Below are 25159 nucleotides of genomic sequence, written 5' to 3'. Positions count from 1 at the left end.
CTGTAGTCTCAGAACAGTTTGAATCTGCATTTTAACACAGTGGCACTTTGTTGACAAGGAATTGTACTCTGAACACAGGGAACTATTCTTGTTTCTGCTTGCTTGAAGAATTGCTGGTGATGGATATTTTTAAAGGTTTCCTTTTCATTGTTGGCTTTTTTTCAATAAGGAAGTATTAATTAGTTAAATAGCTAGAAAGGGAAAGAACTCAAATTCTATCAAGTTATGTCTTGTAGCATTCTGTAATCCAATTATACTGAAAGTTCCCTCAGAATAACGAGGTAGCTTGGTCCAGAGTCCTTGTGGAGCTGTTTGGCATTAGTAAATCATTTATAAAGTTTATGTGAAAGAAAACAGTGACTAAATGCGACAGAACTTGCTACTTACTGTAAAAAGAACTTGTCATTTTCAAATCTAAGGACAATGAGTTTATCCAGGTAAGGTCACATTACAGAAACTTACTGTAACTTTTATAGAAGGCTATGAAAGCTGAAAGTGACTAGTTAGAACCTTGTTTTTATAATTGTAATGTTTATTCTGTGCTTTTTTTTCCTCTGTGATTACTTCGAATTTGATCTTTAGGCACTATCTCAGGTGGAGAGGAGGAGCTCCAAACTGTAAATTTTCATTATGGATCAGTATAGGCCAGGTTTCTAAACATTAAAAATGTTTTTTTTTTTTTATTTTTTCCTCAAAAGAAGATTTTTCTGCATTCCATTAATATGGACTAACTTAAAATTGTTCTTGAAAAATCTTGTGGGTTTTTTTTTTTTCCAAAGGCATTACGATTTAATCCTTTTCCAGACAAAATACTACTGCAAAGTCTGTATTTGTTGTCTTCATGAATTAACTTACTTTTTTCCCCCAACTTCCATAAATACCAGCAGGTGAAAGCTGGGAACAGGGAGAGCTAGTATAAATATCTCCATCGTAGTTGACAGCTTAAAAACTGTAGGTATGCTGAGATTTGTGTACATTCTCAGATACAGTATAACTCAGGTTATAATTTATTAAATATCTAAAACCTAACCTGACCCTGCTGAAATGCTGGGGGGGGGGGGGGGGCAGGGAGGGGGCATGTTACCTTTTCTGCAGGTGCGTTGAGAAATTATTCAACCAGATCACTCTGTTTTACAGACGTTGGAATTCTTGGAAGTTAAAGCACAAATGAAACTCTTGGTATAGCAAAACACTTTTTCAAGTTAGTCTGAATTCTTGCTCTTACCTAACATGTTGTCTAAAAAATTTCCCCCTGGTTATGGGGCTCAATATTAGTTGAGGATAACCAAAGCATGCCTTTTTGCCTGGAGTCCCCAGCTCCTTGGAAAATTGATGACCATAGCAACAAGCTAACAGGGAAATCTCTTCAGCAGCTTGTCTAGCACTTGGCACATCTTTATGTATACCTTGCTGCCTGATAACCCTAGAAGTTCTTGCATCTGAACTCCACACTTCAGTTATGTGTTCATCGGCTATACTAACCACTTTTGTTGCCTGGTCCTCATTCTTTAGGTCTGAGATTTTTCCCATGCATTTATAAAACACCATGTTGATTTGTGAACAGATGTCAGCAAATGTCAGGTGTTTTAAAATTGCTCCAGGTTTTAATTATTCTGTCTGCGTTTACATTGTCAGGTAGACTGTTAGGAGGCTAATTTTTTTGTCTTTTCTTTAAAATTACTGTCTCTTTTGCAGTACTTTGACATTTGACACTATTGTTGAGGACATTTAACTTCCTTATGTTCCTTTTGTCAGTCTGATGCACAACAGCTATGGTTTTTATGTTGCTAGTAAAATCAAAGCCCTCTTGCTGGCACTTATGCCTCAAACCAAAACTTGTGCATCTTCCCTGTAGGGCTATTAATCTCCAGTTGATGAATGTGTAAAAGAGCACTGGGCTTGCAATGCTTCCGTACTTTCTCTGATTTGGTATCTTTATGTATTAAGATCTAGATCATAAGACCACAAAACACTTGTATTAAAATCTAACTTCCCTTAGTGTTGTTGATGCATGATGTGACATTTTTATCCATTTCTAGAAATGTTGCAATGTGAGCTGTTCTTCTGTCTGCAGAATTACTTGAGGTCTCAAGAAGAAACAGTAACATTGACCAGTTCTTTTCAAATTTAGTACAAATGGATATTGGGAAAACTGTTCCACTGAACCTTTGGGTGCATCCTTTGTAAAGAATTTGGAAGAATTGACTTCTAAACAAACAATTAATAGTGTGGTCCTGTGATTAGAAGAATTTGAATTTGTTTTTTGTGTGCTGTCTTTGCAGACTCTTGGAAACAGATAGCAAATCCTTGCGATCAGTAAATGGGTCGAGAAGAAATAGTGGATCTTCTCTTGTGTCTAGTTCATCAGCTTCTAGCAATCTGAGCCATCTTGAAGAAGACTCATGGATCCTGTGGGGGAGGATTGTGAATGAATGGGAAGATGTACGGAAAAAGAAAGAAAAGCAAGTTAAGGTAGTAGTTGGACGCTATTTTTTAGGATATATTTGTAGTATAAGTGATACTGTTTTATCTTCCTGTTGGTCTTATATTTTTTTAAATAAATATGTAATAGAAGCTTCCAGTTGAATCTGTTCCATCCCTAAGCCCTAGTGCTTCCTTGGTAACTGTTACCAGACCTTGGTAACAGTTTTGCCCAGCAACTGTCTCTTAGTGAAAACTAGATGCATTTACTGTATCTTGAATACTAAAGCTTTCAGTCTACCTCTAATGAGAGATTTCTGTGAATATAGGGAAGATTTGCTTCATGTTTCCAAAATGGAATTACTGAAAAACCACATAAGGGCATCTGATAGCTGGATGCTGTGATTATTTTCCCACTGAGCAGCTGCCTTTTTAAAGCATTCTTATTAGAAGAGCTCATAATTCTACTGTAAGAGGCTCTGATGAGTTTAGGTTTTTTGTGCATGCCAAGTGTTTTGACCCCAGGGATGACCTTAAGCAGAAGAACACATTGTTTCTAAATTGAGTGGATCGAACAAACTTTGACCAGTGTGTGTCCAGTCTGGGTTAGTTGTGGACATGTGCAGAAGTGGAATTCAATTACACTTTAAATTCAAACTAAAAAGCATCTAGGGCATTTGAACATATCCATGTTTCAGAGGCAGCAAGTAACAGCAGCGTGGGATTTTTTTGTTCGTAGGCAAGTCTGTTCTGCTTTGGTTCTTTATTGGCTCTAGTCTGTAGTTTTATGTGCAGAATACAAATTTCAGGGTCTTTTGAGCAGTTTGAAATGTGTGTCTATGAATAGGTTGTGGGAAGGCAGAACAATGGGCTAAAGTAAAGTATCTTTTATGTGAAGCAGTTGTGAAGAGAGAACATGACTTGAGAGAGGAAACAAGGGAAGAAAATGCATTCAAGACTTCCTGCTTGCATAGGGAAAACGGTTTCTGGAAAGGTGGTCCCAAAAGGCCATGAAAAGAAGGCCACATGAACCCGGCAAGAGCAAGGAGAAATGAGATAGTAATAAGTAGATCTGGTTGGATAGAATTCATTTGAACTGCCTCCATTTGAATGTTTTAAAGTGTCACAAGTATCACTTGTTTTTACAGCTGGCCAAGTATAATTTGGGGAGTATGTGACTAACTTTCAGTAAATATTTAATTACATTGCTAGTGAGTTTTCATTTGCTGGTTAAATAATTCTCAATATTTTTTTTTTGTTATTGTTTTGTTTGCATAAAGTCAGCCTAAACTGTGTCACTCTCCATTTACAATGGAATACCAGAACATCCATACTTCCTGATTGTGCCAGTAGGTATGACTTAAGTAGTATAGGTATTTTTTTGTCTTGGCTGTAAAAACTGGTCTTAAGTTATTAGATATCTGGCAAGTATTTTAAGTTTTAGATGTAGGTGTGGATATCTTCCTGCAGAAGTGATGTGTTCCATCCTTGTATCTCCTGATCCACTTCAGAATTTGTATCTTCTTGATCCACTTGCTAATGCTTTGCTATTAGTAGCCCTTGAGGCTTTAGATGACTGATCTACAATCTGATAGTGTGTTGTTGACAAATGATAGCTGGAGACAGATGTGGAAAGCCAATGTGTTAGGGTTGTTGTGTTGGAGTTGGAAATCTTTTAAGAAATAACACAGGGTGTCACAGTTGTGTTGTGGACAGGACAAATAGTTGGAATGACGTTTCGAGGATGGTTCTGAAGTAGGCTGGAGATCTTGGGGATATTAGAAAATTGAGGTCAGTGATGCAAAACTCCTGCAGTAGTGTTCAAGCTTAACAAAACCTAAACTTGAAAGCAAGAGTCTCTTTCAAAGTTATCACTGTTGCATTAATTAATCTTAATGTTTGGCGAAGGAGGAGAAATATTTGGAACAAACAAGAAAGAGGAAGCTTTGCAGAATAGGAGAGTACTCTGGCTTCAGAATGAATACTAGTGAAAGAAACTATCCTTTAGGAGACAGAATACTTGATAGCAGTTCTTAAGGTACAAAAAATTATTAAAGGAACCCTCTTGCCTTGAAGAGACAATCTTTTAGGGTCAGACTGATCCTAGTTGCAGAAGTACCACTAAGAGAGTCTGTAAACTTCTGAATCATACTTTTCTCTCAGTTTTCAGATCAAGCAACAAGACTACTTTCTGCTTGTGCTTTCTGAAAAGCCATGTATCAGAACCATAGATCTACTGATCTAAGATTTGAATTGTATATTACCTAGCTGGTGGTTTTTTTGGGGGGTTGTTTTTTGTTGTTGTTTGTTTGTTTGTTTTCAGGGAAGATGAAGTAAATTTAGTTAATTCAGTAGATGTAAACTTAATGTGTTCTTGGTCCAGTGTCTGAAACTACATTTAAATACTTTCTTAAAAGAACTTGGAAATACTGACACACCAGAGAAATTAGACACAACTTGTCAAGTTTGTCAAATGACTTCTGATAGTAGTACTGTGCAATTTTTCTGTTGCAGTTGTGCTACAGTTAGTTTCACTTTTTATCATTTACCTGTCTTGGAAATAATTTTTAATTGGTGATTTCTTATATCTCAGTCACTGCAAATATAAAGGGTGTTATCTTCAGTCATCATTTGTGAAATATAAAAATAACTGTATTAATTTCTGGCTAATGGGAGCTCTTGTTTAAAATTACTGAAAAATTCAGTTTTTCAAGTAGCTTACTGTGAATAGGGGACTACTTTCATTAGCTAACTGAGCCACTAAAAATGATTCAGTGTCTCCTTACTTTTGTTAGATTAACAATCTATTAAACTAAAATTGAGGTTTACACGTTATAAACTGTATGATTGGTTTGTGACATGACGTAAACATTTTCTGAAGTTGTGAGGAACTTAATATGTTGAAGTGTTTTGTTCTGTAGGCTTATGTTTATATTTTCAGGAAATATAAATGAATTTGTGTCTTTTTGTGCTTTAGGAGCTTGTTCGAAAAGGGATACCTCATCATTTCAGAGCAATTGTTTGGCAACTTCTATGCAGTGCTCAAAGCATGCCAATTAAGGATCAGTATTCAGAGCTTTTGAAAATGACATCTCCTTGTGAGAAATTAATAAGAAGGGACATTGCTAGAACATACCCTGAACATGATTTTTTTAAAGAAAAAGACAGCCTTGGACAGGAGGTCTTGTTCAACGTAATGAAGGTAAGTCAGTATTTTAGCCCTTGAAAATACATTAGCAAGAATGTGCACAAAAGTTTGGAAAATAATTTGCCTTGTATATAGTGAACTTGCATCAGTTTCGTGTGTTTGTTTTTTAAACTTACTCTACTTGACACTGGAATGGTTTAACAAATTACATTCCAATTTCAAAGATAGCTTTCAAATATGGTATTCCTATAGTTAATTGTTTTACTTTATAAGAGATTTAAAAAACTTACTAAGTTTGCATTACAACAAAGTCACATGCTAACTGCTCACAGTATAATGGAATAAAGTGTGCTGTGAAATGGAGTAAACAATGTTGACCAAGACAAGAACACTAAATCAGAACTAGCATTCAGTTTTCAAGTGTTTGTGAACCTGCGAGGGGTAGCAGCAAATGGCAGGTACAAGCTGATGTGCAGTTCTTAACAGCGCCCAAGCACAAAATAAGAATGCTACCATAAAATTAAGTTTGCGTTATTTTTTCTTCATTGTATAAAGAGCTTAAATTTTGAAGGACAGACTTCTCCATACACCGTAGTTTCAACAGAAAAGTTGGCGATTTCCAAATCATAGTGACTTCCATAACTCTAAAATGAAGATGCAATATGTATGGAAGTCACTGCATTTCCTCCACCTGTAAATAAAACTGCAGCACATAATTCTTCTGAAAAAGAACTGTTGTTGTCTGGTCTGTCTCCTATAAAAGTAGTAACATTGTGCAGTTTGTATGCCAGCTGTCTGTTATCTTTTGGCAAATTCCTGTAGTTGAAAACTGTATGCATTTTTTTTAAGGTATGCCTTAGTTTTAGATTTGTAGGCTATCAGAGAGCAGAGTTCATACCCCGTTGTAGCAGCAGGTAGCAACTAGAATATCTGACTAAAACTTCTGAATAGAATGTCTGTCCTCACCGGATTTGGGAGAGGAAGAGTAATTTATTAGCAAAACAACAGCATGAACTATGATTACTTTTTATTGTTAATGAGGTTTTAATTGTTGAGCGTCTTAAAACTGTATTTCCCAGGCTTATTCTTTGGTGGATCGAGAAGTTGGATACTGTCAAGGAAGCGCTTTTATAGTTGGATTACTGCTTATGCAGGTAAAAATGATACTAAAAATATGTGAACCTTTAAAATCCCTGCTTGAATGCATAATATATTGTGGTGGTTTATTGTGAATTTTTATAATAGTTTTCCTTCATCATTTTGTTACAATGGAGTTGTCAAGGGCAGCTGTTTACTCTGTGAATCAAATGAGATTTATTCTCTGTGGTTCTGTTTGCCAAGAAGATACTGTCTTTGAGTGGGAGAATACATTTATTTCTCGGAGCTAAGGTAGGACTGCAGACTTGCAAGCCATTTTGGTGAATATTGTTTCAACTGTTAACAGACTTCTCATTTCAATTCTGTTATATTGAATCTCCTCAGTTCAAATGGAATTTCACAGTTGATTTGATAATCTCGAAGCTGCCTTTGTATTACTGCTTTTTGTTTTATGACAATGTAGGGTATATTATAAGAAACTTGCAGACCTCCATTTCAGTTTTCAAATCACTTGATAGAATTCAATATATACAAAAGTTCATTATAGTAATTGTACAAAACAACAACCAAAAAAAAAACCCCAGAAAAACAAACCCACAAAAACCCTACTGCATGCACAAATACAAAAAGACCCCTAAACCTTCCCAGGCACTTACTCTTGTTATATCCTTACATTTGTCCAGAGTTTTTACTGTGCTTTTTTATTTTTAATATAGATGCCAGAAGAAGAGGCATTCTGTGTGTTTGTTAAATTAATGCAAGATTACAGACTACGAGAACTCTTTAAACCAAGCATGGCTGAACTGGGCCTTTGTATGTACCAGTTTGAATGCATGATACAGGTACATACAAAAATCTATCAAACTTCCTATTCAGTAACTATTAATAAGGACTTGAGAATTACAGTTCAAAAGCAGGCATGTCTGTTGGCTAGTAGGCTGTTCTCTTGACAGTAGTTAGTCTCAGAACTTCAGAAGTAAATGCATGTGGCTGTGTGGTCTGCTTTTTTAACCTTTGGCAGACAGTGGCTGGCTTTAAACACTGAAGCATGAGGATTTGTATTGCTACCATTTAAGCCTAAGAATTGAAGATTATGAAAGTCAGTATTTTCATAGTCAATTTATAGCTATTTTAAAAGATGGAAGCTGGGAGACACCCTCATACATGGAATTAAAATTCTGTTCAGATTTGGGACACAGAACACTTTTTCTTCCTGGTCAGGCTGATAGAGACAAATAGGTTTGTGTTTTGTGATCCAGTTCCTAACATGATGATGAGGGGCAGGATCTTACATAGGAAAATAAGGTATAGGTCTCTGGCCATACCCTAGATCTTTCCAGCTCTTTTTTGTAGCCCACTCTAGACATGATTTAGGAAGTCACAAGCTTGTAAATACCTACTAAGATTGGGAAGTGTTTTTGTAATCTGTGCTTTGTGGGGTAGAAGTGCTGTAGGGCATTCTATACTGGGACTGCTGTTGCATGGTTCTTTGTAATGATGAGTAGTATCTTTCCTAGTCCTGTGTTACGAAGCTGCTGTCTATACTAAATATCAGTTCTTTTCTTCTTTTATTCAAAATTTGTCAAAAACATGGACATGCTAAAACTACCAGCAGTAGCTTAATGTATATTTTTTTCTTCCTCTTCTTTTCCAGGAGCATCTTCCAGAGCTTTATGTGCACTTTCAGTCTCAGAGTTTCCACACTTCTATGTATGCCTCGTCATGGTTTTTAACTATATTCCTTACAACTTTTCCACTACCAATTGCAACGAGAATATTTGATATCTTTATGTCTGAGGTAACTACTCAATACTCAGATGTTCTATTTCAAGAGTAGCTGTTCAAAGTAGTTATTTAGGCAGTGGTATAAATTCTGTTATGATGAGCAAATCTCAAATAGTCTTGCTTTTTAGTCCTTATCAGATTATTTTGTAGGGGAAGATGTCTATGTAGTTTGTCAAGGAAGAGCAACTAAATCTTTGAATGTAGGTCCTGTATGCAACTTTGTACTCTAAGCCTGTTGAAGAGCTACCAAATCTGTCAGTTCTGGATGCAATGCAGTAGCATTGCATACAACAGGGACATCAGTTTCTCGGTGTTATAGTAAGTTTGGGGTAGAAAGTAATGCTGCTTTCAGGCCAAAGTTAAAGCTCCATGGGGATAGGCAGACCAAGAAGAGGGAGTGTTGGCATCTCTTACTGTCCAGATGATGAACAGTAGCCAAAGAAATTTATGGAATTATTCAGTGTCACTGGTACAGAGACACCCAAGTTGTATGTAGGATTAAGAGCTTTGCATGGTTGTGACTGGTAACAAACCAAAGTTTATGATCTATTTATGCTTTTTCTCTGCAATCATCTTTTAGGAAATAGTAAGTCAAAGGTGGATCCTTTCAGCTTACACTCAAGAATGTCCAAGATGTAGTGTACATAAGCAAGACATTCCCTTGTATCTGTTTAAATAGTTTAACTGATTGTACCATGTCTCTGAAATTAAAATGGCTTTTTTTGAGAAGTACCTGGGGCTTTTTGTACTAGATCAATTTAAAATGTTTGATAAAGCTGACAGAGAGAATACTTGTCACTTAAGAGTTTTTACCTCAGCACTAGCCTCTCTGAGGGGAGTGTGTGGCATCAGGATAAATAGCCAGACTACTTGTCCTTGGGACAAAATAAGAAACCCAGAACCAATTTGTTGGGAGATTTTTCAGTAGCCCTTTTGCTTGTTTGGGAAACTGGGTGAGATTTCCTACATTAGTAAATAGAATCTGTCTGTACTGTTGACAATGCCATGAATAATTGTTGGATATTTCTTAACTTTTGTTTTTAGGGTTTAGAGATAGTATTTCGAGTAGGTTTAGCAGTACTTCAGATGAACCAAGCAGAATTACTGCAACTTGACATGGAAGGAATGTTACAGGTAAATTAAGGCTACAATAAGTGTTAAGAGATGTCTGAAATGTGTAATGTGCGTGTATGTGTATTTGCTTGCAGCTATTAATTATATGTAATCTTGTGCTCTGCTTTTAGCACTTTCAAAAGGTCATTCCACATCAGTTTGACAGTGGTCCAGACAAATTAATCCAAGCATCTTACCAAGTCAAATACAATGCAAAAAAGATGAAAAAGTAGGTATCACATTTTGAGAAAATAGATTGTACTGTTGCTAAGAGCTACTGTTTGTTTATCTTTAAAACTAGTTAATCAGTATTTAACTTTGAATTTTCCATTTTTAAATTTTTTGGTGTTTTATACTATAAACAGTTAAAACTGAAGTTCTGTCTGCAAGAAAATTCTTCTAGTGTTTGCTATTTTTCTTAAATATAATAAGGCTGTATCTCATTTACAAAAATAACCTAAAAAGCTTTTGAGGAAAGCTGCAAGTTATGGGGAATTTCAGCACTTCAGTAAACAGGATCTGAATAGAAAAAGCAGTGTTTGGGGGTATCTGTGGTTTTGGGGGGGGAAGAGGGGAGGATTGTTTGGTTTTTTCAGGGTGAAGTAGGGAAAGGAGGTTAAACTTTATGATCTGGCCTAAATTCTTAAGACTAGTTCTCGGGAGCTGGAAAAGTATTCACAGTGCTAAAGAGTGCATGTATGGTCAAGATTAGTGCTGTTTAAAATATAAATTGATGAAACTTTGTAATACCGTTGATAATTTTAAAATAACTTTCATTTGGGGTTTGAAATCCTGAGCATAATACTACCTTTTTTTTTTTTTTTTAAGGTTAGTTGCATGTCTTCTCTTTTTGCCTTTGGTAAATTATGTTTTGATAAGCCAAGCTGCACATACTGTGCTTTTCCAGGATTAACTTTGGTGATTCCCCGGTTGGTTGTAATGTATTGTACATTCACTGTTCTTACACTGCTGATTGTGCTAGGGTCTTTCAAGTTGAATTTGCCAATCCTTCTGTCAGCAGCCTATGGTCAGTGCTGTAGAGTGACCAGTCTTCCCTGAAACAGAAGTAGTAATAAAGCTCCCAGGAAAAATATTTTCTCTGAAAGCCAATATAAGTGCATGTAGTTTAAAATCCTACCATTCTAAGTCTAAACTTCCTTGGTTGCCTTCTGTAGAGGTATTGTTTATCTGAGCTTGTTTCTTCTTGTTGCTGCCGTTTTCAGTTGGGACAATTTTGTGTTTGGTGGAGAGGGACCAAAATTCTTTTATATGTTTAAGATATTTGTCTGAAATCTCTTTGCATCTTTCTGTCTTCGAGGCTTTCCAAGTTCTGTTTTCTTTTGGCTGAATCTATTGAATTGATTGTTGTATAATTACATTGAGTGGTTATTACGGAGTAGCTCCAAATCATTACCACTGTAAACATATACAAGCAAGCACCTGCACTTCAGAAGTGCTGGTTCAGATCTGTTCATATCTATAGAATTCTTTGTGTTTAAATCTAATGTCCAGTCTAAATATATACAAGTGTGCATTTCAAGTGGCCACTTCGAGGAAATATCAATAATCTGTATCTCTGTTCTACTGTTGTTTGTTAGGTACTACACCAACAAGTAAGTTATCTGCAATTTTTGTAATCATAATTTACTATTTCTAATTTTTAGGTTAGAAAAGGAATACACTACAATAAAGACAAAAGAAATGGAAGAACAAGTTGAAATTAAAGTAAGAGAGCCTCAAATTTATGTATCAGTTTAATTCCTAGATGTGGAGTATATGTAGCCAAATATGCTGGTTTAGATGTAGGTGTCCCACACAAGAGGTTTATAAGACATATGTGAAGGTAGAATTTATCCGAATGCTCTTCAGTGGTTATCATTGATTTTTGAGGTCTAGATTTTTCTTATGCACTGGACCCAAGATTCTTCTGTCTACAGTCACTCTTTCTTCTGGAGCTTCTGCAATTGATACATAATGTAGAAAAATCCACCCTGCAAGTGCAGTTTGTTTCCCTTTTAATAACTGACCTACTTCCTGTATGTACTTAATCACTGCATCTTTTTGCTTTTGTGACATAAACAGGCTTTTGCTGCTTTTTTTCCTTTTTCACATTGTTTTTCACAGCATGGTGTTTGATCTGGATTTGCTTCCTTGTGTCATGTTTTTAGCCAGTTCCATGAAAAAAGGCAGTGGGAGAAATGATGGGCAAGTGTAGTATATAAAGCTTAATAGAAGGAGTGAGGTACAGCCTTCCTTCTTCCTGTCCACTGCTAGTAATTTTGCCTTTCAATATCAGTTTCTAAGGCATCAGTTCATCAGAAAAATTCAGTGACATGCACCAGGGAGCACGAACGTGTTCCAGGCTTTTTTAGGCAGTTTGTTGTTGTTGTTGTTGTAACAGGCAGCTAGGCAGTTAGGAGCATTAGGACCTGCTGTAATGGCATCCAAAACCAGAAGATTTGCAGGACTCAAATGACAGCTCTCTGCAGAATAGGGCGGAATAAAATAATTTGAAAGACAACTGTATCTTTAGATTCTAGTATTTTAACTTATTTCAAATCCTTCCCTGCTCCCCGCCCCCCCCCCCCCCCAAACCCCACAAAACCCAAACAACCCAACAAAAACAAACCAACAAAAAAAACCTCCGAACAAACCCAACAACCCAGAGCTGTCTGTTTCTAGGCCCTGCTTTGGGATCTTATATAAACCATTTCTGACTTACTCTTTTCTGCTAAGAAGCTCTGCTATTTTAGGGAGATGGAAAAAGCAGCACGTTGAGTCTGCCTCAGCCTGGCAGGGTAAAGCATTACTGAACTGATATCCACGGCTCTGTTCTTAGGGATACGGATCCCTTCACCTGAATGCTGACTGCTAAAATTTACAGGAAATGCACTGGTAAAATATGTAATTTGGTACAATTCTTTCTCACTTCTGGGGCATCTGAGGTAAATAATTCTCAGTATAACCTTACAGATTAAATACCCTTTATTATATAATTTAACATAAATTATTGGGAGGAAAAGGAAGGAAACCTTGTAGCTATCTCATTAGCCTGCTATAGTGCAGGGAGTGCACTTTCATGTCCCTTAACCGTGAAGACTGTCCGGCTCTGTTTATGAAGAGGAAGCAGTCAAGTCTCATGTGTGGTTAAGCCCTGTGGTTCACCTGCAGACAAACTGCTTTCATCTAATGCAACACAGATGCTTTCGTATAACTCAAGACTTCTCATCTTCGCAGTATCAAGCTGTTTAAACTCATCTTTTGAGTTAGTACATCATACAAAAGGATGTTAAAGGGGTCACTAATTATTTTTGTATTTATATTGATTTTCATAGATGTGATGAGATAAAAACATTGTTAGCTTGCTTGGCTTTTATCAGACTTCCAATTCATAACTTGAGAAATACAATTCTGAACTATTTACCTTCCAGAGGTTACGAACTGAAAATAGACTCCTAAAACAGCGCATTGAAACATTAGAAAAAGTAAGTATGTTGGTGATTAGATTTAATGTGTGTTAATTTATACTTAAATTGATGGCAATTTTATTATATGAAGTGGAAATCTCAGAATTATAGCTTACTGTTTTTCCTGCTAATCTATGGTGTTTACTAACAGTGCTTAGTCAAATAACATGGCAATAACAAAGCAATTAGGGTCAGTGCTTGTAAGTGTGGTTGTTGTCTGGCTCTTAGAGAATATGAAATCAAACATTTTGACATACCCAACTTTTGTTGTACTGTTTTCTTTCTGAATTAGAAGCATCTGCTCAAACTCCAGAAGACTACATGAAATAGTGGACTGCTTGGGTGGAAAAGAGGTTATTGTGAGAGATTCTCAATTTTGAAAATATGAAGTTGCTGGGTGTTTTTATGTAGGAGCAAAATGACAGACCTACTAATGACCGGAGAGAGATGGAGATGGAAGCAGATTACTTAATTGCTAGCAAATACAGCAGTAGAGGGGCGTTGTTGCAGCATTCATATTCAGTACAGGAAGTCTGCTGCCATTAATTTGTTTTATGTAGTTTTGAATTTTTGTAGCAATTTTGCGTACAAGGGGGGAGGATATCTTTTAAGACTTATTTCTGACAGATTTAGTCTGGAATAGAGTTTTGTGAGGCTTCTTTGTAACTGGATATAGCTTTAAAAGTATGCGTTATAACTGGTGTTGATACTCTGCCAACATGCAGGCATTGTTCTTCAATGGCCTCTCCTATATTCTGGTATCATGCTTCCTATGACAGATTGCATCTGAGCTGGTCTGCTCTAGAATGAGAACATGCTTGTCCATCTTAACCGTGAATGGCAACTATCTTTCAATAAATGCAATTGAATGCTCTTGTGAGTTGCAAACAGTTGTTTGTGTTTCACAGGGAAGAAAATGGTAAAGATTTGATTTAGAGTGACATAGTTGAAAGATGTCACACTTCAGATGTTAAATCTGTTACAGTTTCTTGGAAAAACAGTCAATCTATGTCAAATTCTAATTAGTTGATTTCTGAATTTAGTTTGGATAAATGCACATAACGAGGACATATTGTGGAAGTTGTGACAAAAATACAATTTTATTAACATCTTTGTTTCTAATATTGAAGTGCTGATAAAATTAACGGAAAAGAGCAGACTTTTTTAAGAAGTTAAAGCTGTAGTGAATCACTTCAATGCTCTTGGCAAATTAATAGTAAATATCCCTGTTTTATACTTAACTTGCAGAGGCTTGAAATCAGATTTTTTTTTTTTTTTTTTTATTAGGAAGTCCATGATGAACTGTCAGATGCTACTGCTTTTGCAAATTCTGTACTTAAAATTTCAGAATTCACTTTCAGAGCATCCCATTCTGACTGGAATTAGAACATTTCAAAATGGGAAAATATTACCTATTATTAAGAATTTCTGAAGATCATTGTCATCACAGCATTTGAAAAACAGATCATGAAGTGTGAACAAACACATTCAGTTCTTCTGTTGTAAACTTACTTTTAAAATATTTTTTTCTTATCCTAACCTATATGATTTAGTTGTGATTTCCTTAGTGTACCTTAATGACAAACATCTTACCTTAACTGCTAAGTAATAGCTCTTATCAACCAGTTTGAACTTTTAATTTTAATAAAAGTTCCAAGGGCAAAGATAGTCTGCAAATAGATCTGTTATCTGTTGTAGCATCTGCAAAAATTGCACTGCTTTCAAGGGTGATAGAGTAGAAATTAATAAAATGTGCAGCTGGGTGGGGGGGAATATAGTGCTTGTCAGTGTGCATAAATGAAAATTTCTTTCTTGCAAAACTGTGGCAAGGAAAGAGGATCTATGAATTGCTCAAGTGAGTTACTGCAAGAGTTCAGTAAAACAAAATATTAGCTGTCATAGTTGAAATTTTCTACTTGTGTCTGTCAGTTTGCACCATTTAACTTTCCTGTTTCATCTTTTTGGAAGCTTTAGTTCTGCATGAATGAATGCCTCAGTGCTTAGTGGAGTTTCCTTTGTGCTCAAATTATGCCTTCCTTTCGTGTTGTGGATGGACCATAGACCATCTTGCATCTGTCTACTAGTTTGTATCAGAATATGTATCAGTAACTTTTGTTAATTAGGGAAGCAAGCCATTGGGATAAAAATACCCAGTCTCCTGTAGGTGATTTTTTAAGTGTTATGGAAATCTGGCTTTGAGGCCTTCTTGTATCAAAGATGGACTGTGTTAAATCTATTGCAGAAAAGGCTGCTTCCTGGGACTTTCAGGCTGAGTTACCTTAATTTATATGAAGAGTTGTTAATTTTGCAAAAAGAGTTTGTACAGAAAATGGGTAGAATTTGGGCATTTTCTTTCTCTCAGCTCTTGTCTTTTTTGTCACTATTATCACTCCTTTGTTTTTTGTTTTTTCTTTTCCTTATTCCTATCTGAATTTTTCCTTTGTAGGAAAGTGCTTCCTTGGCAGATAGATTGATACAGGTATAGTCTTTTAGTCTTTTACTGTATGACTCTCTTCCTACTCTCAAAAAACCCCAAACTGCTTTAATGCATGCATATTTGCATGCTGTACTCTGTCCCTGCTTTGCTGATTTGGAATAAATATAGAGCTAATCTCTTGCTAGAAACTTGTTTAATTTTGTTTACTAAAAATATATAAACCCAATACCTGCACGTTATAATAATTTTCCTAACCTAATGTAAAATTTTGGTACAAATTCCTATGACAAATGGATTCTAAGACACTGTATTAACACTGAAATTGAATATTGCAAACTTAAATCTGTGCATGTACAACTGAGTAATATTGCATGAAAGGAATTTTATTGAATGCAAGTACGCAATTGTGCTTGCTAAACGGATGCTAAACTTTGTAATAAAGTACTAAAGCAGCTGTTTAGTACTACCTTGTCCTAAAATTTTCTACCAATTGTACTCTATGCTCTTTGCAAAACCAATCTGATGAAATAAGCAGCTAAGCATCATAAAGGCAGTCTTTCTTGGGTTTGTCCTCAACTGCTTAAAAAAAAATAAATTATGTCCTAAGGGACAAGTGACAAGGGCCCAGGAGGCTGAGGAAAACTACCTCATAAAACGGGAGCTGGCCACCATCAAACAGCAGAGTGATGAGGCCATTACTAAACTGGAGCAAGCTGAGAATACCATCAGGGAGCTCCAACAGCAGCAGCAATGGGTAAGGAGCCTGGCAGCACATCATCTCATCTTTTTCACTCACTTGTGTTTATTTTTCCTCATCATGACATGGTCTCTGTGCTGTCCTTGTCAATGCTTGTTCATTGTGATTTGCATTCTTAAAATTACACAAATTGGACTAAGTGATATTTTGGTCTGTTCTTAACTGATAGATGAGATTCATAACCCTGGATAGATGCAAGTTATTAGTTTAAAATAAAAAAACCACAAACCACAACAAAACACACCGAGCCAAAAACTCAACAATGACAAAAAAACAACCCAAAACTCCACCACCACTGAAGAAATACTAACAAACCCCCCACCCCAAAACCTTTGGTAGCTCCTAATGCTAAGAATTTAGCCACTGCAAATGGCATCCCTCTGAATACTCAAATTTGAGATTCATAATGCCTTTACCTAGCTTCTCATTTAAGTCAGTCTCTTCCATGTTAACGTTTCTTCTGTGTACCTGTATTTTTTTTCCTAGCTTGCTTAAATTTGCTGCTTGCAAAAATAGGAGGGCATTGTCCCCGAGTTTGGAACTACAGGACTGTATTAAAAGGTGGGGGTTTATATGCATATAGAGCAGAAAATAACTTTTAGCAGCTGTGTGTAGTACTGTGTTTGTATGTACTATGTGTTTCGGTAGTATTTTGTACAAGACTTCAGACTGTTACTGTAAGACTGAAGTTACTTTTTCTAAGCTGCTTACAAAGTGCTCAGTATCTTCTCTTGAGAGAGGGAAGGAAAGAGTTTCAGCAGTCTTCGCTTGCTGAATAAACTGTGCACTAGCAGTGTTGATGTGAATGTGTTCATACTGTTTTAAGTAAGTGGTATCCAAGTACTTGTCTGAAGCCCTAGGCATTTCAGGTGTATGAAATACAATTTTTTATAACTACAGCATACTGCAGCTGCTTACCAGGTCCCTTACAGGCAATATAGCAGTTTGTTTTACACATCTTCCAACAAAGCTCTGGAAATACTTGTATCTCATCTTGGAAGGTGGAGATGAGATTTACTGTTAGACTGAAAAGAAATCGTAACTTAAATGCAACATTACAGAAATAGTTTATTATGTCTGTTTAATGCATTTCAGTGTAATTTTTTTACATCTTTTAGAATAGTTGCAAGTAGTTATCAATGAGCTGTTACTCTAATGTGTAGTGCTGCTTTTTATTTAACTTCAGCAATTTCTTTAGGGAAAAAAACATGGAGAAATTATGATTAGGAAGATGGGGATATTTTAGTGATGCTTTCCAAAATTTAGATATGTTGTAATCTTTCAAGTGAAATAAAATGAGAAATGTTTATAGACATGGGTAGCCAGCTGTTTACTGTCTGATTACAATAGTACACGTGCTTTTGGAATGTGTTTCTGGAGGCATCCATGTTAATTACCTGTACTCAATTGAAAGTTATTAAAAGAGACTAAAATGCTATATTTATCTATTGGTTAATTGATAAGTAATGTGACTTTTAAAGGTAATGCTTTTAATTATGCTGGGGACCTTATTAAGTAGCAATGATGGGAAAGCCTGGCAGGTTGGTTAGGCATGGGAACTGGTCCTGAGCAAAACTATAGATAACTGTGGATTGCAAAATTGGCTGGACTGGAGCTGTAAGGGCAGAAGATTGGACAGGTACTGCAGGAGAGATGAATAAGTAAAATGCAAGAATGGGCAGTTAATTTAAGAGCCTGCATGCTTTGCAGCCTTGTTTTCCTCCACTTAAATCTGAACATGACTGTAGGAAATAGTCTGAGTATGCGTGGAACTGAAACTGTAAATCCATGTGGTTATAGAGGGATTTGCACCTAGTAGCTGACTAATTTTGAAGTGTAAGGAATAGTACTGTGGTTTTGAGTCTGAATTAACTTAGACAACGTGGTGAATGAGATAATATGTTTTCAATTAGTAGTTCCCTAGATTCTGCTGCATTAGTAAGATCTGTAATTGAACGGGCTTTTAACGTTGTTTCCGAGCATGGATGTAGGAGCGGCAAATGTCAATGGCTGTGTGCGCTTAGGCCACCACCTAGTGGAAATCCATGAAATTCTTTCGAATTTTGGCATTTCACTTTGAGTACACTGATAAATCTTTTTGCCACTTCCTAGTGCTGGTAGCTTTGGTCTTGGCAATACTCTTCTGTATTGTCTTATGAGTATTTGCTTTAATGTGTTTTTTTTCTCCAATTATTTCAGTTTTGTGTATGATTAGCAAAAATGATTGCACAGAGAACTTATAAATGGCTGCATAGTTCATCTGTACTTATTTAAAGGTACAGTATCTATCCTACATATTTTATAATCTACCTCTTTTCAAATCTTGAGTTGTCAGTTTCATCATGATAGAAACTGTAAAGTTTGGGTATGAATTTCTGAATAGAAATGTATGAAAAGAACTGCCTAAGGATACTTGTGGCTGCCTCTTTTGAACAACACTATGGGAATTAAAAAAAAGAAAACAAAACACAGCCCACTTTTACTTGTAAATCATGAGGCAGGAGAAATAAGAGTAGGGTTTTTTGTTTTGTTGGTAGCAAAACAATTATCTAAACTGTACTATTTCTAAGAAGGCTAACATATCCCTTGTAAAAAGGTTATGCATTTGTATTTAAGTATTATCTAGGGTTTATTCTATCTGTTCTATGAGATTTGATGGCATAAGTTGGATGCCTTAAAGGTAAGTATTGAAAGTGCATACAGGATGTGTGTGTGTGTATGAAGAAATTCTTCATTGCAGCATTTCCTTGTAGGGCTGAATAGAGGTGGGTAGAAGAGTTTTCTTTTGACTGAAGTCCAACACCAGAAGCCCTTATTATGTACAACTTTAATTTTTCCTGTGCTGAAGTATTTATAGGGAGTTTTTAGTTGAACCAGAATGACTTCATTACAAAGTATTGAGTCTTAGAGAGGTGGTTCTTACCATTGTTTCTTAGTGAAAGGAAGTGAAGTTCTGCTGTAGTACTTCTCCCAGCCAACCTGAAAATAGTACTAATGATCATATAATAAATCGCATATTAACTGTCACACTTAATTTTACTTTGGATGCGAACTTTTACATCTTGCTAGAGAGCAACTCTGTCAGTGTAAGGTTTTTAAAAAGTGTTTAACATGTACAATCTTTTATATTGATAACTAGGAAAAAATAATTGTAAAGCTAACAATATTCTGAAGTGCTCTTGGAGTCAGTGCTTCAGCTACCTAAATATTTGCCTGACTGGTTTTGAAGAGAATGGTACTAATCTGTCTTTGGCATGTCTAATCTTTAAATATAGAAACTTGCCAAAGACTTCTAGACGTGGTGGGTAACCAAAAGATTAAGAGGAAGGTGGTTCCTTCCTCATACTGCTGGTAAATCAAGAACTGCATGGGGGAAGCTGTGCCTGACTTCAACGGAATACAGAAGGTTTTCTTTTGAGGCATGGTAAGAACGATGGTATTTGAGGAGTTAGGGGTGAGAGTAATCAGAGTGTTCTAACTTTGTCCTGATAATCATGTGCTGAAGTTTTTTTTTCTCTGTTCTTCTTTTCCTGTTTTTTCTAAATGAAAAAGGTAGCTTCTGCTGGATGTATAAAAATGAATAATCTAACACCTCCAGAACATGAATCTTGGTCTTTTCCAATGATACTCTTAATTTTCAATGATTACTCAGTTCATCAGTCTGAATGTTTGAAAATTGAATCTGAGAAATAAGAGGCAGTTCAAGCTAAAATTGCTTCACATCTTATTTTTAAATAGGCTCTTCAAGTGTATTATGTAAAGATAGAATTTTAATTGACTAAACATTCAGATGGAAGCAGATGCATTTCGCAAGGTAATTTATAGCCATGTGTTTGGTTATTGTTACAGCAACTCAATAATGCATAGTTTCTTTTTGGGAACTCATGCTAAAATGACTGATAATAATTAAGAGCATAATAATTGATATAGGGAATATATGCTTGTAAATGAGTGTTGCATCCTTATGGAAGGCTTCACTTTATTTTGCAATATACTTTTTTTATACTACATTCTCATTTGCAACCAAAAAGCAGAAAATAAAAATACTGTGTTTAGTGAAGTACTACAGTTAGTGCTTATATGTGTAAACAAAGTTAGCTGGGCAAGCATTCTGTAATTACATGTAATAGTCTGTCATTGGCCAAGATAATATTAGGAATGGTTGTGTCAGTCTGTGAGATCTTACTATTTCTGAGATTTTAAAAGAAGTTAGGGGAAAATAAATCCAGTTGTGTGAAGCCAAACAAGGACTTGTTTCTTTCAGAAGTAAATGGCTGTAGAACTACTTTTTTAGTGCTTTATATTACAGACATCTTTTCAACACAGCCAAGAAAAACAGTGTTACTGTGGTTAAAATGTTTGGCTGGTGCCTGGAAATCTGGATTCACATTGTAGTTTTTGTCACAAATTCTAGTGCTTAAGGCAAATACATAAAAGCAGATATTTTGCTAAAGATGTCGCTCTTGAAGTAGTTTTCAAACATTGTTTGTCTATAAACTTGTGTTACCTTTATATACTAAATTATTGAAATTGTGTGTTGTTTTTTTAAGGAGCAAAAATCACAACTTTGAACTTGTGAATATTGTTTTTTAAATCTGTTTTGATCTTGGCTGTATTTTTTTCCAGTCTGTCAGGACTAGATTTGAAGTTTCCTGTGGCTAAATAGATAAGTACTTCTAACATATTCCTTAAGCAGTTGAAATCTGAAGACAGATTTAAAGAAGGCATGACTTGTGCCTGAAACTGGATAAGTAACTTTTCTTACACTCTCCATTGCTTATTATTTGACAAGCATTAGTTAGTTTTTTGTAGTCCAAAATGATTTAGAGTACACTTGCTTATTGTTGGAAAATCAGGATGTATGCAGCTCTTCAAATCTGCTGTTTTTTCTCAATTTCCTGGAAAGTACAAGAGGACTTCTTACCTAGAAGAAAGAACACTGCATTTGTTCTTGTTCTATATGTATCATAAGCAGAATCTGGAACAAGAACTGTAGAGTCCATTTAAGTTGCTGTGTGTATCACCTGATGAACTTGTACAAACAGCCAGGGAATAAGAAAGAGCTGTTGCCTGTTCTCTGCGTCTGCATGTTATTACATATGCTACTCATGCTCCCATATCACATGAAGCAATTGTAGAAATGCATCAGCCTTGTCCACCCATCCTCTCCTTACACTCAAATCAGGGCTACCTCCACTGCTTGCTGAGGCAAAGACACTATGTGGGTTGAAAAGAATATGAATTAAATTAGTATTGTATAAGGGAAAATTAATATTAAATATACTATGATCTTTGTACGTTGTTTTGTGTTTATTCAACTGCACAGTTAAGTAGGACGAGTGCTTAAATGGATAGTCTCAGTGACACTAAAGACTGCCTGCATGAGCTATATTTCCCTCTTAATGCTTTGTATATATTCCCTCCATGATAGTTCCCTGTAGACATATATATATATATGAAATGCTACAACTGGTAACACTGAGGTTGGTTAGTGTAGATTTTGAATTTGCATTGTACTCTAAGTCATGATGAAAGGCTTAGTTGGCATTTAGAAGTATAAAAATAAATGAAAACCCATTTCCTTGACCTTGTAGTTACATGTTGTAAATGTTTTTTTTGTCCTGTTTGCCTTTGGTTTGTGCATTAAAGGTCAGGGAATGTCATACCCTAACAGAAGCATATGGCACTGAAGACTTTTCTGTTAATTTTGTCAGCTGTTTTTATATGCAGAAATCTAAATTGTTTGATGCAAACATAAAATAAAGTAAGAAATAGTTGTATCTTTAGTATACTGAAGACTATATGGATTTTAAAGTTGCATTGTTAATTGCATGAAACTTCATCTATGAATCCAAGTATAGTAGTTATTCTTCACAGTCTAGTTAATGGCACCAAAGATGTATTAAATGATTTCCCTTTAAACTTAATTTTCAGGGTAGCTATGCATACTCAGCAGCTAGGCAATGGTGCTTCAGGGATTTCAACACCCCCTTTTTTTTTTTTTTTTTTTTTTTTTCCTAAACCAGAAATTTAAATGCTGATTATGGCATGGCCTGTCAAGCAAGCCTGACAATCTGTGGTGAATCTCAAGTCATTTTAAAGTGACCCAAGAAATAAATAAAATTTACTTTGTAACTATTGACTGGAGGAAAAAGTTAAGTGGGGCTTTTGAATACAAATGCTTAGTATGACTTCAGTTGGATGCATCTGTTGAAACATGCAGTTTCATAAAATTGTGCTTTAGCAAGTGAAAGGATAGATCTTGCTTTTAATTCCAGCTAATCAACAGTCAAGAAATAAGTTAACAGTGAATTAACTTACTTGAGCAGAACTGTGGCTTTTTCCCTTCCTCCTGAAGTTTGGAAAGGGTTACCTTAAGTTCTGAACTGCTCTTTTATTACTGAGGGAATGTGTTTGGGTGTGCAAAGCTGTCTGGGGGTAGTCTTGGAGTAAGTCCTGTATGGAAAGAATCAAGTTTCTTTGTAGCTTGGGCCTATGCTGTCTGTCTAGAAGGGGCTAGCTAATACTGCTACTTGTGCCTGGACTTTTCTCCTAAATCCAGAGGGCTTGCTGTAGAAGAGAATCTCGGAAGGAATATGTATAGTGTGAGCAAACGAGAGCCAAGGGTTGGAGTGGAAGAAAGAGGCAAGCCAAAGTGTTTGTGCATTGAAGCATACATGGCTTTATTTTTAAATCCAAGATTATGGAAGGCTTCTGTTGAATTGGAGTTTAAGTGAGTAGGTATCGAGAGAGATACTTGTATTAACTTTGTAATTAGCTAGTCTTCCCTAAGCATCTTTTTTCTGCATATCACAGAAGAATCACAGATCCTTTAAGAATTTTTCAGTTTGGGTAACAATGAGACAAAAGTGTGAATTGTTGCTCATCAGTACTAATAGGGGTCTTGGTTTGGTCTCACACATTTGGCTGTGTGGAGGTGCAGTTGTTTGAGAGGCATAACGTTAGGGTTCTTAATGTTAGCAGTCTGGATGCACATGTTAATAGACTTGTATAAGGTAAGCAATTTTGTTGATCTTAAGCTAGTGTTCCTAATGTTAAGCATTTGAATGTACTTTTCACTCCAAATTTGGCATATAAAACCCCTTTCAAACCATCCGTGCTTCATACTAAACATATTTCTGCAAACTTTGTAGCATAAATGCAGTTCACGATACAGTGAAGACTTTGTGCTACAGCTGGAAAAAGAGCTGGTCCAAGCCAGGCTGAGTGAAGCAGAATCCCATTGTGCCCTGAAGGAGATGCAAGATAAAGTTCTAGAGATGGAAAAGGTAAATCAAACCAGGACCCTCTGTGTAAAATAGCACTAGAAACAGAATACAGGTCCCTGTAATTCTTCTTATAACTGTACTCTAGAATCTTCTCTTCTGTGTTTTCATGATTGCAAGATGCTTAATATAGCAAAAAACCTAAGATCTGTTTGCACTGGGAAAGGTTTGTGAAAAACAGATCACTTTTTTCTCCTGGTCCTGAAGCCACTGCAGTGGAAAACTTGGGATTCTGGTGGAGTCTTTACAGTAAACATCAATTGTTTCAAAATTATATTGTGCAACAAGAGCAGTAGGCTTAGGGTGAGCATTGAGTTGATGTGAAACTAAATAGTTTGGGAGGGGAGGAAGAAAGAATTAATGTTACCATTCCCAGGTCTTGAGTTCCTGAGTGCCTCCCACTTTGTCCCATTATGGGCAGAGGAAGAATAGCTCCACTGTTTAGTATCAAAATCTCTACTGCTTTTTGGGTGCCATCACAGCTTATAACTTACTGATGCCAGAGTTCAAGCTGTACTCAATGCAACTGTCAAACATTTACCTTTCTTTGAAGAAAAACTTAACTGCAAAGTAAAATAGGAAAATAAGGAAAGAAATGCAAAGTAAAATAGGAAAATAAGGAAAGAAAACCCCCACTAACTGACCTAACATAAAGCATACTTTTCAGATCCTGTTGTATTGGCTTTGGAAAATGTTTCCTCATGGAAATTTTAGAGAGCTGTATACTCAAGAATGTGGCCAAAACTTACTAGCTAATTAGATTAACCCACTGGAGTTGAGATTTTTCTTTTTTAATTACCTGAGGGGCTTGATGGGAGTCTGACAGTCTAGTAGTGTGGTAGTTTTCACAGTACTGAATATTGATAAGAATTCATGATCTAAGGTATTTTTCAGAGTTCAAAAAGAGACTGTTTCTTTATCTAACCTTCATCAGCATGAAGACAGCATTCACTGAAAACTTAAATGTGAAAAAAATGGAGTAGTGGGGGAAATTCCAGTGTACCAGACAAACTCAGATGTACAGTAGTATTTCAGTCTGTCATAATGAGAAAGCGACTGAAGTTAACTCCCTCAAATTCCTACAAATACAGCTCTTTACTGCTGTTAGTTATGTGTCATGTAATCTGCGAAAATTCTGTTCAATAACCCAGGACTTGCATGGCTATATTGACAGCAATGTAAACATTCAGAAACACACCCTATCATTTCCTGTATTTGCCAGTAATAGGATCCCATGATTTTGAAACGTGGAGATGCTAATAAATGGCTATTGTGCTGTGTTCTGTTAATGTTAATAATGTTCTTTACTCTCAATTCTCAAGAAAACCTGGCAACTGTCACAGTATTACATATCTACAAAAATACTTGATTTTTCTGAAAATTACTACTGCAAAATAAAGTAGAAAGTGATGAAGCACAGTTCAAGTATTTGGTGACCAATGATTTGATGTAGGCATATTGTAGTTAGGCAGACTGTCCTTTTTTTTTCCCCATCTGTTTTTTCCCAGACTTCCATTATTATGCTTTCATCACTATTTTACTTTCCCCAGGTCACTCCTGCCATGTGTGTTTCTGTTTTCTGTTTAGCTTTCTCTAGTCTTTCTACTTTTTCTTAATGTGTTTTTGTAAACATTCATGTGCTTTCAT

General features: G+C 35.9%; 1 protein-coding gene across 7 annotated transcripts in view; it reads left to right on the top strand.

Annotated features, from left to right (window-relative positions):
- The window catches only part of EVI5 (ecotropic viral integration site 5), a 93254-nt gene that overhangs the window by 21377 nt on the left and 46718 nt on the right, over nt 1-25159 (top strand). For 4 of the 7 annotated variants that reach the window (XM_049807293.1, XM_049807297.1, XM_049807291.1 and 1 more), the window contains 12 exons: nt 2283-2472; nt 5399-5623; nt 6649-6723; nt 7384-7509; nt 8322-8465; nt 9497-9586; nt 9697-9794; nt 11230-11290; nt 12997-13050; nt 15479-15511; nt 16077-16223; nt 23381-23515. In XM_049807293.1, the coding sequence (XP_049663250.1) occupies nt 2283-2472; nt 5399-5623; nt 6649-6723; nt 7384-7509; nt 8322-8465; nt 9497-9586; nt 9697-9794; nt 11230-11290; nt 12997-13050; nt 15479-15511; nt 16077-16223; nt 23381-23515 (1378 nt within the window). Of the gene's footprint in view, nt 1-375; nt 438-2282; nt 2473-5398; nt 5624-6648; nt 6724-7383; nt 7510-8321; nt 8466-9496; nt 9587-9696; nt 9795-11229; nt 11291-12996; nt 13051-15478; nt 15512-16076; nt 16224-23380; nt 23516-25159 lie in introns of those variants that run through there. The other 3 variants (XM_049807296.1, XM_049807294.1, XM_049807295.1) reach the window with 3 other exon arrangements.

The sequence above is a fragment of the Accipiter gentilis genome, chromosome 8, assembly GCF_929443795.1.
Source record: "Accipiter gentilis chromosome 8, bAccGen1.1, whole genome shotgun sequence".
In the NCBI taxonomy this organism is placed as follows: domain Eukaryota; kingdom Metazoa; phylum Chordata; class Aves; order Accipitriformes; family Accipitridae; genus Astur; species Astur gentilis.
Note: the sequence above shows the minus strand (reverse complement) of the source record. Positions and strands in the feature narration are given on the sequence as shown.